Source organism: Opisthocomus hoazin, chromosome Z, assembly GCF_030867145.1.
Source record: "Opisthocomus hoazin isolate bOpiHoa1 chromosome Z, bOpiHoa1.hap1, whole genome shotgun sequence".
NCBI lineage: Eukaryota > Metazoa > Chordata > Aves > Opisthocomiformes > Opisthocomidae > Opisthocomus > Opisthocomus hoazin.
The window spans coordinates 43,581,269-43,593,378 of NC_134454.1; the positions used below are offsets into that span (position 1 = coordinate 43,581,269).

General features: G+C 45.8%; 1 protein-coding gene across 1 annotated transcript in view; it reads left to right on the forward strand.

Annotated features, from left to right (window-relative positions):
• The first annotated feature begins 4,032 nt into the window (after positions 1–4,032).
• SPTLC1 (serine palmitoyltransferase long chain base subunit 1) overlaps positions 4,033–12,110 on the forward strand; it is a 37,324-nt gene continuing 29,246 nt past the window's right edge. Inside the window, exons 1-2 of the mRNA XM_075411447.1 lie at positions 4,033–4,111; positions 6,119–6,226. Of these exons, the coding sequence (XP_075267562.1) occupies positions 4,049–4,111; positions 6,119–6,226 (171 nt within the window). The 5' untranslated portion in view covers positions 4,033–4,048. The remainder of the gene's footprint in view (positions 4,112–6,118; positions 6,227–12,110) is intronic.

The following is a 12,110-nucleotide window of genomic DNA, read 5'->3' on the forward strand; positions in this document are numbered from 1 at the left end:
TCCCATAAGGTTCACTGCATCGGGACCCTACTCTAAACCTGAAATTTTGGGGAACGCTTACAGTTACAGTCCAGTGCAGGAAAGATGTTCTCTCTCACACAGACACCATCTTTCACAGGCTCTGTTTCTGGGCTGCGAATCCCCAACCTGAATATGTCTGAAGTCTTGAATCAGAGAAGGTGAGATTTAACCACACAGGATACAAAATCTGGCTCTGCAACAGCAATAGTGCAACATGGCATATGGGTAACTCGCTCTCCACAAGGCACACATTCCCATTTGAACAGTGTTCTGTTGGTGGTCCCAGCAGCCTGGTTGAGCAGCTCCTACAAGTTTCTAATACAAGTTTTCTTTAGTCATCACGGAACTTAGCCTACCTCTTGTCAGTTCCATTTTAAGACACTTAGTTCTGCCATGTATTGGAAACTTAGGTGCTTGGCCCAGTGCTGCCAAGACCATCTGGGGAACAGTCACTGAAAAGAAGTGTAAGCAGGAGACAGACTCCTGTGCCTACATCCATCTCCGTGTGTGGTAAGTTAGCTTTTTATTCCAAAGGTCCACCTTTGGGTGAATATGCTTTAAAAAGAGGACTCGGGCCACTCATACACAGTTACAGTAGTCATTAACTCCAAACAGTTGAGGTCAAATTTGGTCCCCATTGCATATCAGGAAAACATCACAGCCTGTCCACTTTATGCCACTCTGTCACTACAGTTGTTCAGGGTGCCATGGTACAGTTTGGGACAACTAGAATGCACCAGTGCTCTGACCATTAGCTACCCTTACTCCTACACGAAGCTTGTGTCAAAGGCTGCAATCTCCAGATGTTTCCCAGGAAGATCTAAGACAGGTTTCTGCTGGTGACATTAACCCAGAGCTAATTCACTACAGAACAAGGATTAAGCACGTTTCCAAGACACAGTGGTGCATGGCTCAAGATAACACTAACTTTATCCTATGCTCCGCTTGCCTCGTGAACAACTACTCCTCCACATATCAGGTAAATTGCAGAACTTGATATTCAAGTTCTTCTTGGCAGTTGCACAGTACTCTTGCAACATCTTTCTGCTTCCCACTAGGAGCTGGGATACATTTTTGGACTTAGCACTAAGCTTCCAACTGACTTTGGACATTTTCTGTGCTTGCTGCCAGCATCATCTTGGTTCAGCATCAGGTTTCAAGACAACAAAAAGACTAGCTAGTACTATCGTGCTATTCTCCTTGCCAGTACAGGATTGCTTTCCCAATGCTGTATTTATTTTTTGATTACTTTTTGAGGGTAGCTACAGAGCCAACAAGTTACAACTAGGCACACTAAACACACAGTAATATAAGCTACGCTTTCACCACCCAGAATGTGTGAGAATGGCTGCAAAGACTCGCTTATGTCCCTAATCTCCTTGGCCATCATCCCCCTTCTGTGTGTGTGGCTGGAGGAGGCAGCGGGGAAGTGAATGACTCTCAGACCTTATTCCCACCAGTTCCCATGTTTCCCTTGCCACCATCCCATCCATGTGCACATCTCCAACACAGCAATACAAGTAGGATGGAAACAATCACCACCATCCCCTCACCGTTACGCATCACCTCCTGCTGCCATTCTCCCCTTCCTAGGTGATAAAGTTCCAGGTCGAAAGGAGCTGGAGGTGAGAGCCAAGAGTGCAGAAAGAGGGTGGACATCATTCCCCGACTTCCACTTCCAGCCCCTACTACCTGTCTCATACTTCACAGAGTAAGAATGAAGAAGCCAGGGGAAGAGCTAATAGAGCAAAGAGAACCAAAGATAACTGGCACTGGCTACCTCTGTGATATTTAGGAAAAATAAAATTCCTGATAGACATACCAAGTCCCATTTTTCTGCTTCTGGAGCAACCAGAGAACAACTGCAGATAACTGGCACGCCAGTGCTGAGCCAGGGGAATTCAGCTGAGAACTCAAATCAGGGCGTGCAAAATCCATGGATTGGTGAGGAAGGTCCAGAATAAGGGCAGTTTAGGAATAATGTGCAACTGGAGGAATCGGGAAGGAAGACAAAATTTGACACTTCCAGTGCAGGAATTTCCTCAGGGCACTATCTCAATAGCTTTTGTCAGGACTTTAAGTTCACAGATAGACAGATAGATGTTTTTCCTCTCCCCTTTCTTCCCAGCCATAAACTGCCATTGCAAAGGACTACTCCATTCACCTCACCCTCTTTTTCTGCTGTCAGAAGCACAGCAGCCTGAAGCAATTAGCTGCAGTTGCCTTGTGTTGGAACAATGAAACTGCTGAACCATAGGGATAGGCTCATTATTATGAGAGACCCAGCCCTATGATAATCCACACCAGGAACTGTGAATTCACTGCCAGAAGAATTACTGATTCGTACATTATTAACTTCACTGCATTTCAAGCTGGAAACAATTCATCCCGTGTTTCATAAAATCAATTTCTTGGTCTCCCAGTCATGCACATACATGTCTAACACTGATAGTCAGAATCTGATGTTGAGAGCAGGGGTGTAATTTAATCTGCAGCTCAGCAAGACAACTAATGTGGCCCACTCTTCTGGTGGCAATTTGGGACTAGGATGCATACCAGATACATTCTTTGAGGCTGGTAGTAACAGCCATCCCAAGAGCCCAAGACTCCTCTCCAGCATGATGCAACGGCCACAGAAGTACTTAACAGGGAACAGAATAATCTTCAGGCAGCTAAAAAACAAAAGGGACATTTATTGTCTCTGTCTTGACTTTGCAGATAGCCTCAAACCACATTTTTTCTCTTTACTGTGTAGAGACTGGAATTTGACCAGTGTATCATTAAGTCAGAAACCTGGGGAGATTAACTATTACACGCTTGAAAGTGAAGTTCACCATCTTGCGATAAAACCAAGTTTTAACCATCTGCTGCTGTAAAAGTGTAACTTACTGTTTGCTTGTCGTTAGCCACAGCACCCAAAGTTTTCATGATCATCCATTTAATCAACTGCTGCCCCAGGTTCCTCTCCTCTAACCGCAGTGAAGACTTGTGAGTGAAGCCCCAAGGGCTGCAGTTTCACAGTGCTTTCCCAGAAGGCCATCAGAAGCCCTCCTCAGTTGTTTAGCTTCAGCTAACAACTCCTTTAGCAGCAATGTCCTTTGTTCCCCTTCCATCAAGCGCTACCTCACTTCCTACGCAAACTTCTTTCCAGCTCCCCCTCCTCTCCCCTGCCTTTTAGGCAGTTGCTTAAGTCCTGCGCAGCTGTGCACAGGGACTGAGCCACCTGCCCACGCTCCGGTCCATCTGTGCAAGGTTTATCTCCCCCCCAACAATACTCAGCTTTTATGGCTGCTCACTTTGACAAGACTCTTAAAGCTGTAATTTCTCTTCTTATTTGAAATTACTCGCTATTTCCACTATACTCTGGGTTTGCTTTTGCTGTTCATCAGCCAAGTGTCTGAACAGCTGTTACTCACAGCAGCAAAGCCACCAGTTCCGGGTACAGAGGCAGCACTCGCGAGGCCCATTACAAAGCCACCAGTCCTGGGTACAGAGGCAGGACTCGTTCCAACACCCAGGCTCTGCCCTCGGCTGGTCCTGGCCCGGGACGGCGTTGGGCCGCAGAAGCCTGCGGCTGTGGAGAATGTGACACCGGGACGACGCCAGCACGTTCAGCAAACAGGACCAGGTCTGAACTGCGGTCAGGAAGCACGCGCCAATGCGTCCCAGTTTACCTCCTCACGTGAGTTCAGCTTATAGCTACTTTATTTAACGCCGAAGAGTGCACCTCTCCGGTGCGGCCTCGCTCCCCGACCCGGGCTGCCAGAGGGAACAGCGGTTCGCGACGGCGCCGGGGCGCAGTAACCGCGAAGTGACCCAAGCAGGGGCACCGCCAGAAAAGGCGTTTCTTCACAAACCGCCATTACGGAGAGTTAGGAAAGCGGTCCCACGGCCGCCCGCCCTGCCCCCGCCGGGCCGGAGGGGGCGCTGTGGCGCGGCCGTGGGCCCGCCCCTCCGCCCCTGACGCGGCGTACGGCGCCGGCGCCGCCCGGGCGGGGCTCAGAGGCGGAAGCGGGAAGGCGCGGCGATGGCGGCGGCGGGCGTGGGGCAGCAGTGGGTCTTGGTGGAGATGGTGCAGGCCTTCTACGAGGTGCGGACCGGGCCCGGGGCGGGCCAGGCGGCTGTCATCCGCCGCCGGGAGCGGGGGGGGCCGAAGGGGTCCCAGCGTCGAGCCGCGCCGCGTCGAGACGGACGGGGCTACCGGAGCTTGGGTGGTGGGTGGTGGGTGCGAGGGCGCCCGGTGATTTCAGGTGCGGGGAGCGGGAAGGTAGAGTCGGGCCTGCCACGGGGCTGGCGGCTGGTGAGCCCGGCTCGGTGGCGGGGCAGGGGGGTGCTGCGCCTTGCCGTGCCTCGCCTGGGCTGCAGGGCCGCGGGCCGCCTGGCCTGGCCTGCCTTGGCCTTTCCGTGCCGTGCTAGGGCTGCAGGGCGGCTTCCCTTGCCGTGCTGTGGCTGCCGTGAACGGGGAGGCGGCCGCGGGTGATGGGCTGCACTCGCCAAACTGTGGCTACGTGTATGTGCACCGTGTTTTTATGCTGAAAAAATGGATGCCCACACTAAAGCGTTTCTCTGTGTTGAACTTTATAAAGTCGTGTCTGAGGTGTATGCCAGAGCATTGGACTTTAATAAGATTCAACAGTGTTCTTTGCATATAAGGTCAGGGTTTGTAACTTACAAGTGTTATTTACAATGGAAGAAACAACTTCTAAATGTTTATGCTTGAGTTCTCCCCTGGAGGGGATCAGCATGGCATGTTTGTATCCAGGCTTTGTTTTGTGGTATTAAAAACTATGTCCTGATGATAGGCGATGTTCTGGTATCCACAGTTTGTTTACCTCCTTTCCTTTGGCAAAGGTTGGTAACTTTTTAAGAATTTATACTAGGGTTTGCAGTATGGAGATAGAAGTGCTTAGCTGCTTAAGCTGGTAGTGCAGTCTAGCACACTGAATTCGGGATAATTGTAGTCACTGAAAGCACGGGGAAGTAGTTTGTGTATGCCTCTGCTGCTACTCTGTGTTCTTTAGACGTAATGGTGTACATGGTGTTCTTAATACATTTGGTGAACTGAAAGTACTCTGCAAATGATAAATTCGTTATTTGCAGTTTGATATGCCATAGGACTGCTTACTGGTTTTGAAAACTTGTGTTCAATTTCCTTTAGTTTCTGGATGTGTGGTGTATTCCACTTCCTTTCTTGGCAGGTCAGATCCCACTAGAAAAAGTTGATGTGTGGGAGCTCTTCCACTGCATTGGAGACAGAGTGCACTAGTTTGTGTGCGCTTTGAGTGTTTTAAAAATGGTAGACATCTACAATGCAGACAGAAACCTTTCTGAAATGGAATAACTAAACCCATCATTAAAACTAGGTGTGAAATGCAGATGCTGTAACTCCACATACACTTTAAATTAGCTGTGCTAAGAGAGACTTCCCTCTCTCCCAGCACCCAAAGAGGCTAGCTTTAGCTTGGATCGGCTCTCTGTTCTGGTTTGCTGTGTGTATTGCTAGCTATTGTGTCCGCACAAGAGAGCAGACGACACAGAGGCAAAACTGCTTCTGGTGGCTGTGATGGGTTATACCTGATCAAAATGCCTGTGAGACTAATAAAAATGGGCTATGAGGACAGGATTACATTTCTTTGTAAATGACAGTAGCTGTCACTGCTGGTGGACTGCAAGTTGTAAGAATGTAGGGTTGAAGTGGGTGTGTATAAATGACACAGACCTTCGGCTTCTCAGGAGATTTCTGCTTGTTGTGAAAGCTTTCTGTCTTCACAGATACTGGTGCAACCTGTACGGCTTATCTGCCTTTACTCTCAATATTCAGTTTATGTGCATGTGTGGAACTGAAACCGCTTACCAATTTAGAGTGTGCCTTGTTTATTAACGGTAGAAGAACTCCATTCAAACTCAACAGCTACAAATAGCAGTTGCAAAGCAATCCACTTTCATGTAACTGTAATTTTTACTGCTTTAGAAGTACAAATTGGCTGATGATCAGCTTTTTTTTTTCTGAGTGTACTAGTAGAGACAGAATTGTTGCAGTGTCACACTGATTCAAACAGAATTCTGCGTAGACTTACTTTTGTGCGTTTGTTTTCAGGCTCCTGCTTACCATCTCATTTTGGAAGGAATTCTGATTCTATGGATAATCAGACTTCTTTTCTCCAAGACATACAAGCTTCAAGAGCGATCTGATCTAACACCTAAGGTATGGTGAAAAAATATTTTTCTTTAGAGAAGCACTTTATAGCTATTGATGCGTTTGGCTGTTAAACAACTGCTGCATCACAAATTGTGCTGGTTTTTCCTTAGGATTTCAAAGGGTAAGCTTACTTTAGACTAAGAATCATCTTATTGCTTGAAGGCTTGAGTTCGTGCTTTTGAAGTAGCACTGGGTTGGAGAGTTTGAGAATTTGTTAAAGAACTGATGTGACCGTGACTGCTAAGGTATGAAACATTGGCATTACTTCTACTCAATGGATGGCTTTGTTTTAAAAATGGAAGCTATACTAAAAAAAAACCCCACCAAACAAAATGTACTATAAGAGTGTAGAGAGTAGAGAAACGATCAGACTGTACAGGTTGTATCTGTGAGTACGAAGTCTGAGAGTTTATAGTGTTATGTGGGTTCCGGAAAACTTTGTAGTTTAGCAGCAGTTTTCTTCTTTTGCAAAGTAGTTGTCTCAAGAAAAAAAATAAGCTGTAATTGTTTGCAAAGACTGGAATTTCTGTCTGACTTGTGGATGGTGACTGTCAGGAATGAGTAGAGTTTGTTTTTGAGATGTTCCTGGACTAGTTTGTCTGAGACATGATCTGCAGTTGGGCTTGCTGCACAGTATCAGAGGATGCCATTGGATATATTCAAAGGATGATTGGATGCGCTCTCTGAATGTGAAAATAGAGAGGTGGACAAAGACACACTCATTTTTCTCAGTCGAAGATGAACAGTAGCAATGTATTGCGATGTGACAACCAACTTGTGTATGAGAGGGGTTAATCTGAACAATCTGAAGTCCTGTATAACAAACAAGCTTAGTTTGGTAGAGCTTCAGAGGGATGGTATCTTTTATGAATGGGGTAAAACACTAGAGTTTCTTCGTGGTGCTGAGGAAGGTTTGTGAAGCAGATTTATGGGTATGTGACCCTGTCATTCCCATCTGTCACGCGCTTGCATGCTTTTTGATCTTATTCTTGCTAAGGTTGTTGAGGTCATTAAGCATGTGGCCTAGGTGTAATGCATTAGTGAATGGGATGCAGGGACTGTAGGCACAAGGCTCTAAATGTGTGCAAATCTGCAGGCAGTGTCCTCTTTTGGGGAGTACTTACTAAACGAGCTTAGAGCACTGTAGGGAACACTTTAGCATGTGTTCATTGGAGGCATTTAATACTGGAGGTGAGAAGCGAGCTGAGCAGCAATCAAGAAAGGCCAGTTCAGTTTTGTGCTTGGAAGGGTTTGAATTTATCCTGGGATTCTTGAAGTTTGCTGCCTTTAGTGAGACACAGAGGAGGAGGGAACGCAAAGGGAAGGCCAGTGTGGTGAAGTGCTGAATGTTCACATCAACTTGGAAAACATGCTGCAGCTTTAAATTAGCCTCTGATTGCCCATTCAGAAACCATGAGGTTTGTTTAGTAGAGTTTTCCTGTATCAGATGGTTTTGATCTCTGGTATTTTGGTAGATAACTTTTTTTCATTTGAAAGGTTCATTCTCTGTGCAGTAGATGGTGAGAAAAAGGTCTTCGCTACTCTTGCATAACTGGTGACCTGAAAAAGCTGAAAGTTATCGCTTCCTTACAGATTAAGGATTACCCTTACATGTTCCTCTGTGCTTCTTAAATGTTATCATCCAGTTGCAGGTCATGTCATTCATTCACTGACAGACCGTTTTGCTGAAGCAAAGGTGTTTAAGAAAGTGGTCACACAAGTCTGGAACAGTGGTATGCAGGGAAGAAAATTGTTCTGTGCCCTCTTAACTGGGGACAATGAGCTACTGGAAGATTGCACATGTAGCTTGTTTGCTGCAGCTCAGTTGAAGCAGGGGTTTAGAAGGGGGTCAAAAGGGGGAAAAACATGTGAAAATGGCTCATGCTTAGTAACAATCCTACTTTTGCAGGATGACAGGAGTAAAGTTCACTGGTAGGACAGCAGTAGCAGGCTTTCTGAAGAATAAAAGCATGCAAATGCATTATTGCCGTGATACTTCTGATGAGATTTATACAAACTTTACTGAGCTTGAAAGGTAGAAAAGGATGTGAATACCAGCAAAAATCCAAAGTAGTTAAGAATTGCATTGTATAGATACTGGATATATTGATTCACAGTTGCAAGGCACAGGAGGAAAAAAATTTGTAGAGCGCTAAGAGCTGTGTTACAGCAAAGGATTGGACTTGAGATGTTAAAGACATCAACACCTCTACCTTTTTGTTACCTGCATCTTGATGGCAAAAAAATAATGTTGGGGAGTGCTCTTTGGTCTGATGGCATGTTCAGGTTGGCTGACAATGAAGGAGATTTAAGTTAGTCTAGCTGGCTTTACCATTGACCTCTGAAGGTGGAAACACAACTTTCCATAGGAAGTACTGCATTTGGAAGGGAATGTCTTGTCTACAGTTGGTTAATTTAAAGCAAGCTTAAATACAACAGTGAAGTGAAGTGTGAATAACTCAAATGCAGTTGGAGGACTTAAGCAGACTGATACATCAGAGATGTGGAGTGGTTCCATCTCTATTTCTACACCGTCGGTAATTGCTGTGAAAAGAGCTCATTTATTTTGTGTAGGGGAATTACTGGGAGGGGGGGAAACACCTTAATCTTCACTGAAAATCCATGAATAGTTGACACTGGTCTGTGTTGTGGGTTAACCCCAGTAGGCAGCTAAGCACTGCACAGCTCCTCGCTCTCTTTCTCCCCCACCCCCAGTGAGACACGGCCAGAGGAAAGGAAGAGTAAAAAAGAAAACTTGTAAGTGAAGATAAAACTGTGTAATAAGCAAAGGAGAAGTGTAGGAAGAGAGAAACAAGACAAGTGATGTAAAGACAATCACTTACCACCTTCCGTGGGTGGACCAATACCCAACCAGTTCACAAGCAGAAGGTGGTTAACTTCCCTAAACCCTCCTTTTTCCCTTTGGTTGCTGAGCATGAAGTTATATGGTATGGAATATCTGTTTTGTTAGTTCAGGTCATCTGCCTGGTTTTGTCCCCTCCAAGCCCTTGTGCACCCCCCAGTCTACTCACTGTGTGGGCAGAGTGAAAAACAGAAGGCCTTGACACTGTGCAAACGCTGTTCAGCAAGAGCTACAACATTAGTTAGTGTGTTATCAGCATTGTTTTGGTCACAGATCTAAAACACAGCGCTATACGAGCTGCTATGAGGAAAATTAACACCATGCCAGCCAGACCCAGTACAGTCTGTTTTATACAGTATGGGATCCCCACAGCCGGACTTCTGTGTACGTGTTGAGCTATGTGTGGCAACACACCAGCTGTTCAACGAGGAGGCAGCTGATTTGTCTTCTGATTTGTTCCTAGTTTGGTTCGTGCTGTGGTGTCCAGTCACCAGAAAGAAATACTAGCTTGCTCAGGTGCAGGCGCTGGAGATAGGCCAATGCAGGCATGGAGCTCAGGCCACCTTTATGTCAGCCACTCAGGTAATGATACGTCGAGTTTCTGTGTGAATTATTGTTGGGAATGCTGCCAGGGCAGAGCTGGCTCCACATAATAAATGTGACTGAAGAATACCACTGTTGCACAGCTATCTTAGTGTGATCTGTCAGGACCGGTCTGTCCTGGGGAACGAGAGGCAGATGGTAGATTGTGCAACGTAGCGCTCTTAGTGACAGTGAAGAAATCCACTCTGAAGGTGGCTTCTGGGTTTAGTCAAATGTGTAGCAAGAGTAGTACGAAATCCAGTGCAGGAGTCAACTTTCAACTGTCTGTCTGTCATCCATTAATAACATTGTTTGTAAGTATTCCTATTGGTTCTATTCCAAAATAATGATCTCTCCCAAATCATTAGCTAAAATGGTGGAGTACTTCTCTGTGACTGTAAGTTCCTGATAGTTTGGGATTTTGGGAGGTACAAATAAGTCTGTGGCCAGACAGGGTGCTAGACATAAAGATTCCTGTGGGCTTTTCACCCAAAATAAAATCTATAGAAAAGCAGCAAAATGCCACTGAGGACTGGAGCAGGCCATGGGAGATTGCATGGTGTCATTTAGCTACAAGCTCACTCTCCAGCCAGCAACCATTTGTGTGAAAGGAAGGTGCTCTCCAGGTGTATGTGTCTTTCACTCTGTAAGAAATGATACTGAGCTTTTCTCTCAAAATCTCTGAAGTCCTACTAGGAGCAGCATCTTACCGTGTGTGGATAGGAGGAATAGTTGTTTTCTTTAGTTTTAGAATTTTCACTGCAGTATTGCAGGGACAATAATTAATAATAAAACAATTGCATGGGAACAGTTTTATTAGAGCAATACAGGTCAGGAGGCTGGAAAGTTCCTGTCAGAGACAAATGTTTAATGTGGGCTGAGAAATACTGTGGGCCACAAGGGCTTTCTCTTGCAGGAACAGCATTCAGAGATTGATCAGATGTTGTTCTACGGGGAAAAGCAGATATAATCCGTTCTTGAAAAGGTTTGCAGTCATTTTAAGCCAAGACTCCCTACGTGGGTGAAGATTCTAAGTTTTATCATAGTTTGAAAGAGAGAACATTCTAAATAGCATATCCATTGCTTGTGCCAATTTATGCCATGCTAATGTATGATTCTATAAATACCATGAAATTAAAGACCTGTTATCTAAGGAACAACAAATACAAGAACATTATTAATCTTTGGATATTGACACAGATGCATGTATGACACTTTCAAAACACTAGTGCTAGGTAAGAACTGTCTTTATGAACGTAATAGCTACCTTTTCTTAAAAAAAAGGGTGAACAAAGCAATGTATTGAAATAATTTGTTGAGTGTGTTTACACCAAAGTATTTCTCTTACCCAACGTAGCTGGTGTTTAAAAAGTAAAAACCACAACAAGCAAAATACAACCACCCAAAACCATTTTATTTCTATATATGTGAATGTATTTAGATAAATATATTTAAAATTTGGTGCCTGTTTAGGAGGTAGAAGATAAAAGTGCTGTTCTGAATGTGAGGTCACTGTATGAAAGCCTGCTCCTGCTCTGTCTATTTGGTCAGAGGGAGATGGACATGTTTACCCTGAAAAGTCAATGGGACAGGCCAGTGTGCGGAGATATTTGGTGAGTGGAAGGAGGAGGTATTCCCATCTGCAGTGTGGATGGCTGTTTTAGGTTGAGATAGGTATTCATTTTAACCACCAATGTCATAGAATCATAGAATGGTTTGGATTGGAAGGGACCTGAAAGATCATCTAGTTCCAATCCCCCTGCCATGGGCAGGGACATCTACTAGACCAGGTTGCTCAAAGCCCCATCCAGCCTGGCCTGGAACATGTCCAGGAAGGGGGCATCCACAGCTTCTCTGGGCAACCTGTTCCAGTGCCTCACCACCCTCATAGTAAGAATTTTTTCCTTAGATCTAATTTAAATCCACCCTCTTTTAGTTTAAAGCCATTACCCCTTGTCCTATCACTACATGCCCTTGTAAAAAGCCCCTCTCCAGCTCTCTTGGAGGCCCCTTCGTGGACTGAAAGGCTGCAGTAAGGTCTCCCCGCAGCCTTCTCTTCTCCAGGCTGAACAGCCCCAGCTGTTTCAGCCTGTCCTCGTAGGAGAGGTGCTCCAGCCCTCAGATCATTTTGTGGCCCTCCTCTGGACACGCTCCAACAGGTCCACATCTCTCGTGTGCTGAGGGCTGAGGGCTCCAGAGCTGGACACAGGACTCCAGGTGGGGTCTCAGCAGAGTAGAGGGGCAGAATCACCTCCCTCGACCTGCTGGCCATGTTTCTTTTGATGCAGCCCAGGATACAGTTGGCCTTGTGGGCTGCGAGCGCACATTACCAGGTCTTGTTAAGTTTCTCCTCAACCAACACCCCCAAGTCTTTCTCCTCAGGGTTCCTCTCAATCCATTCTCCACCCAGCCTGTATTTGTGCTTGGGGTTGCCCTGACCTATGT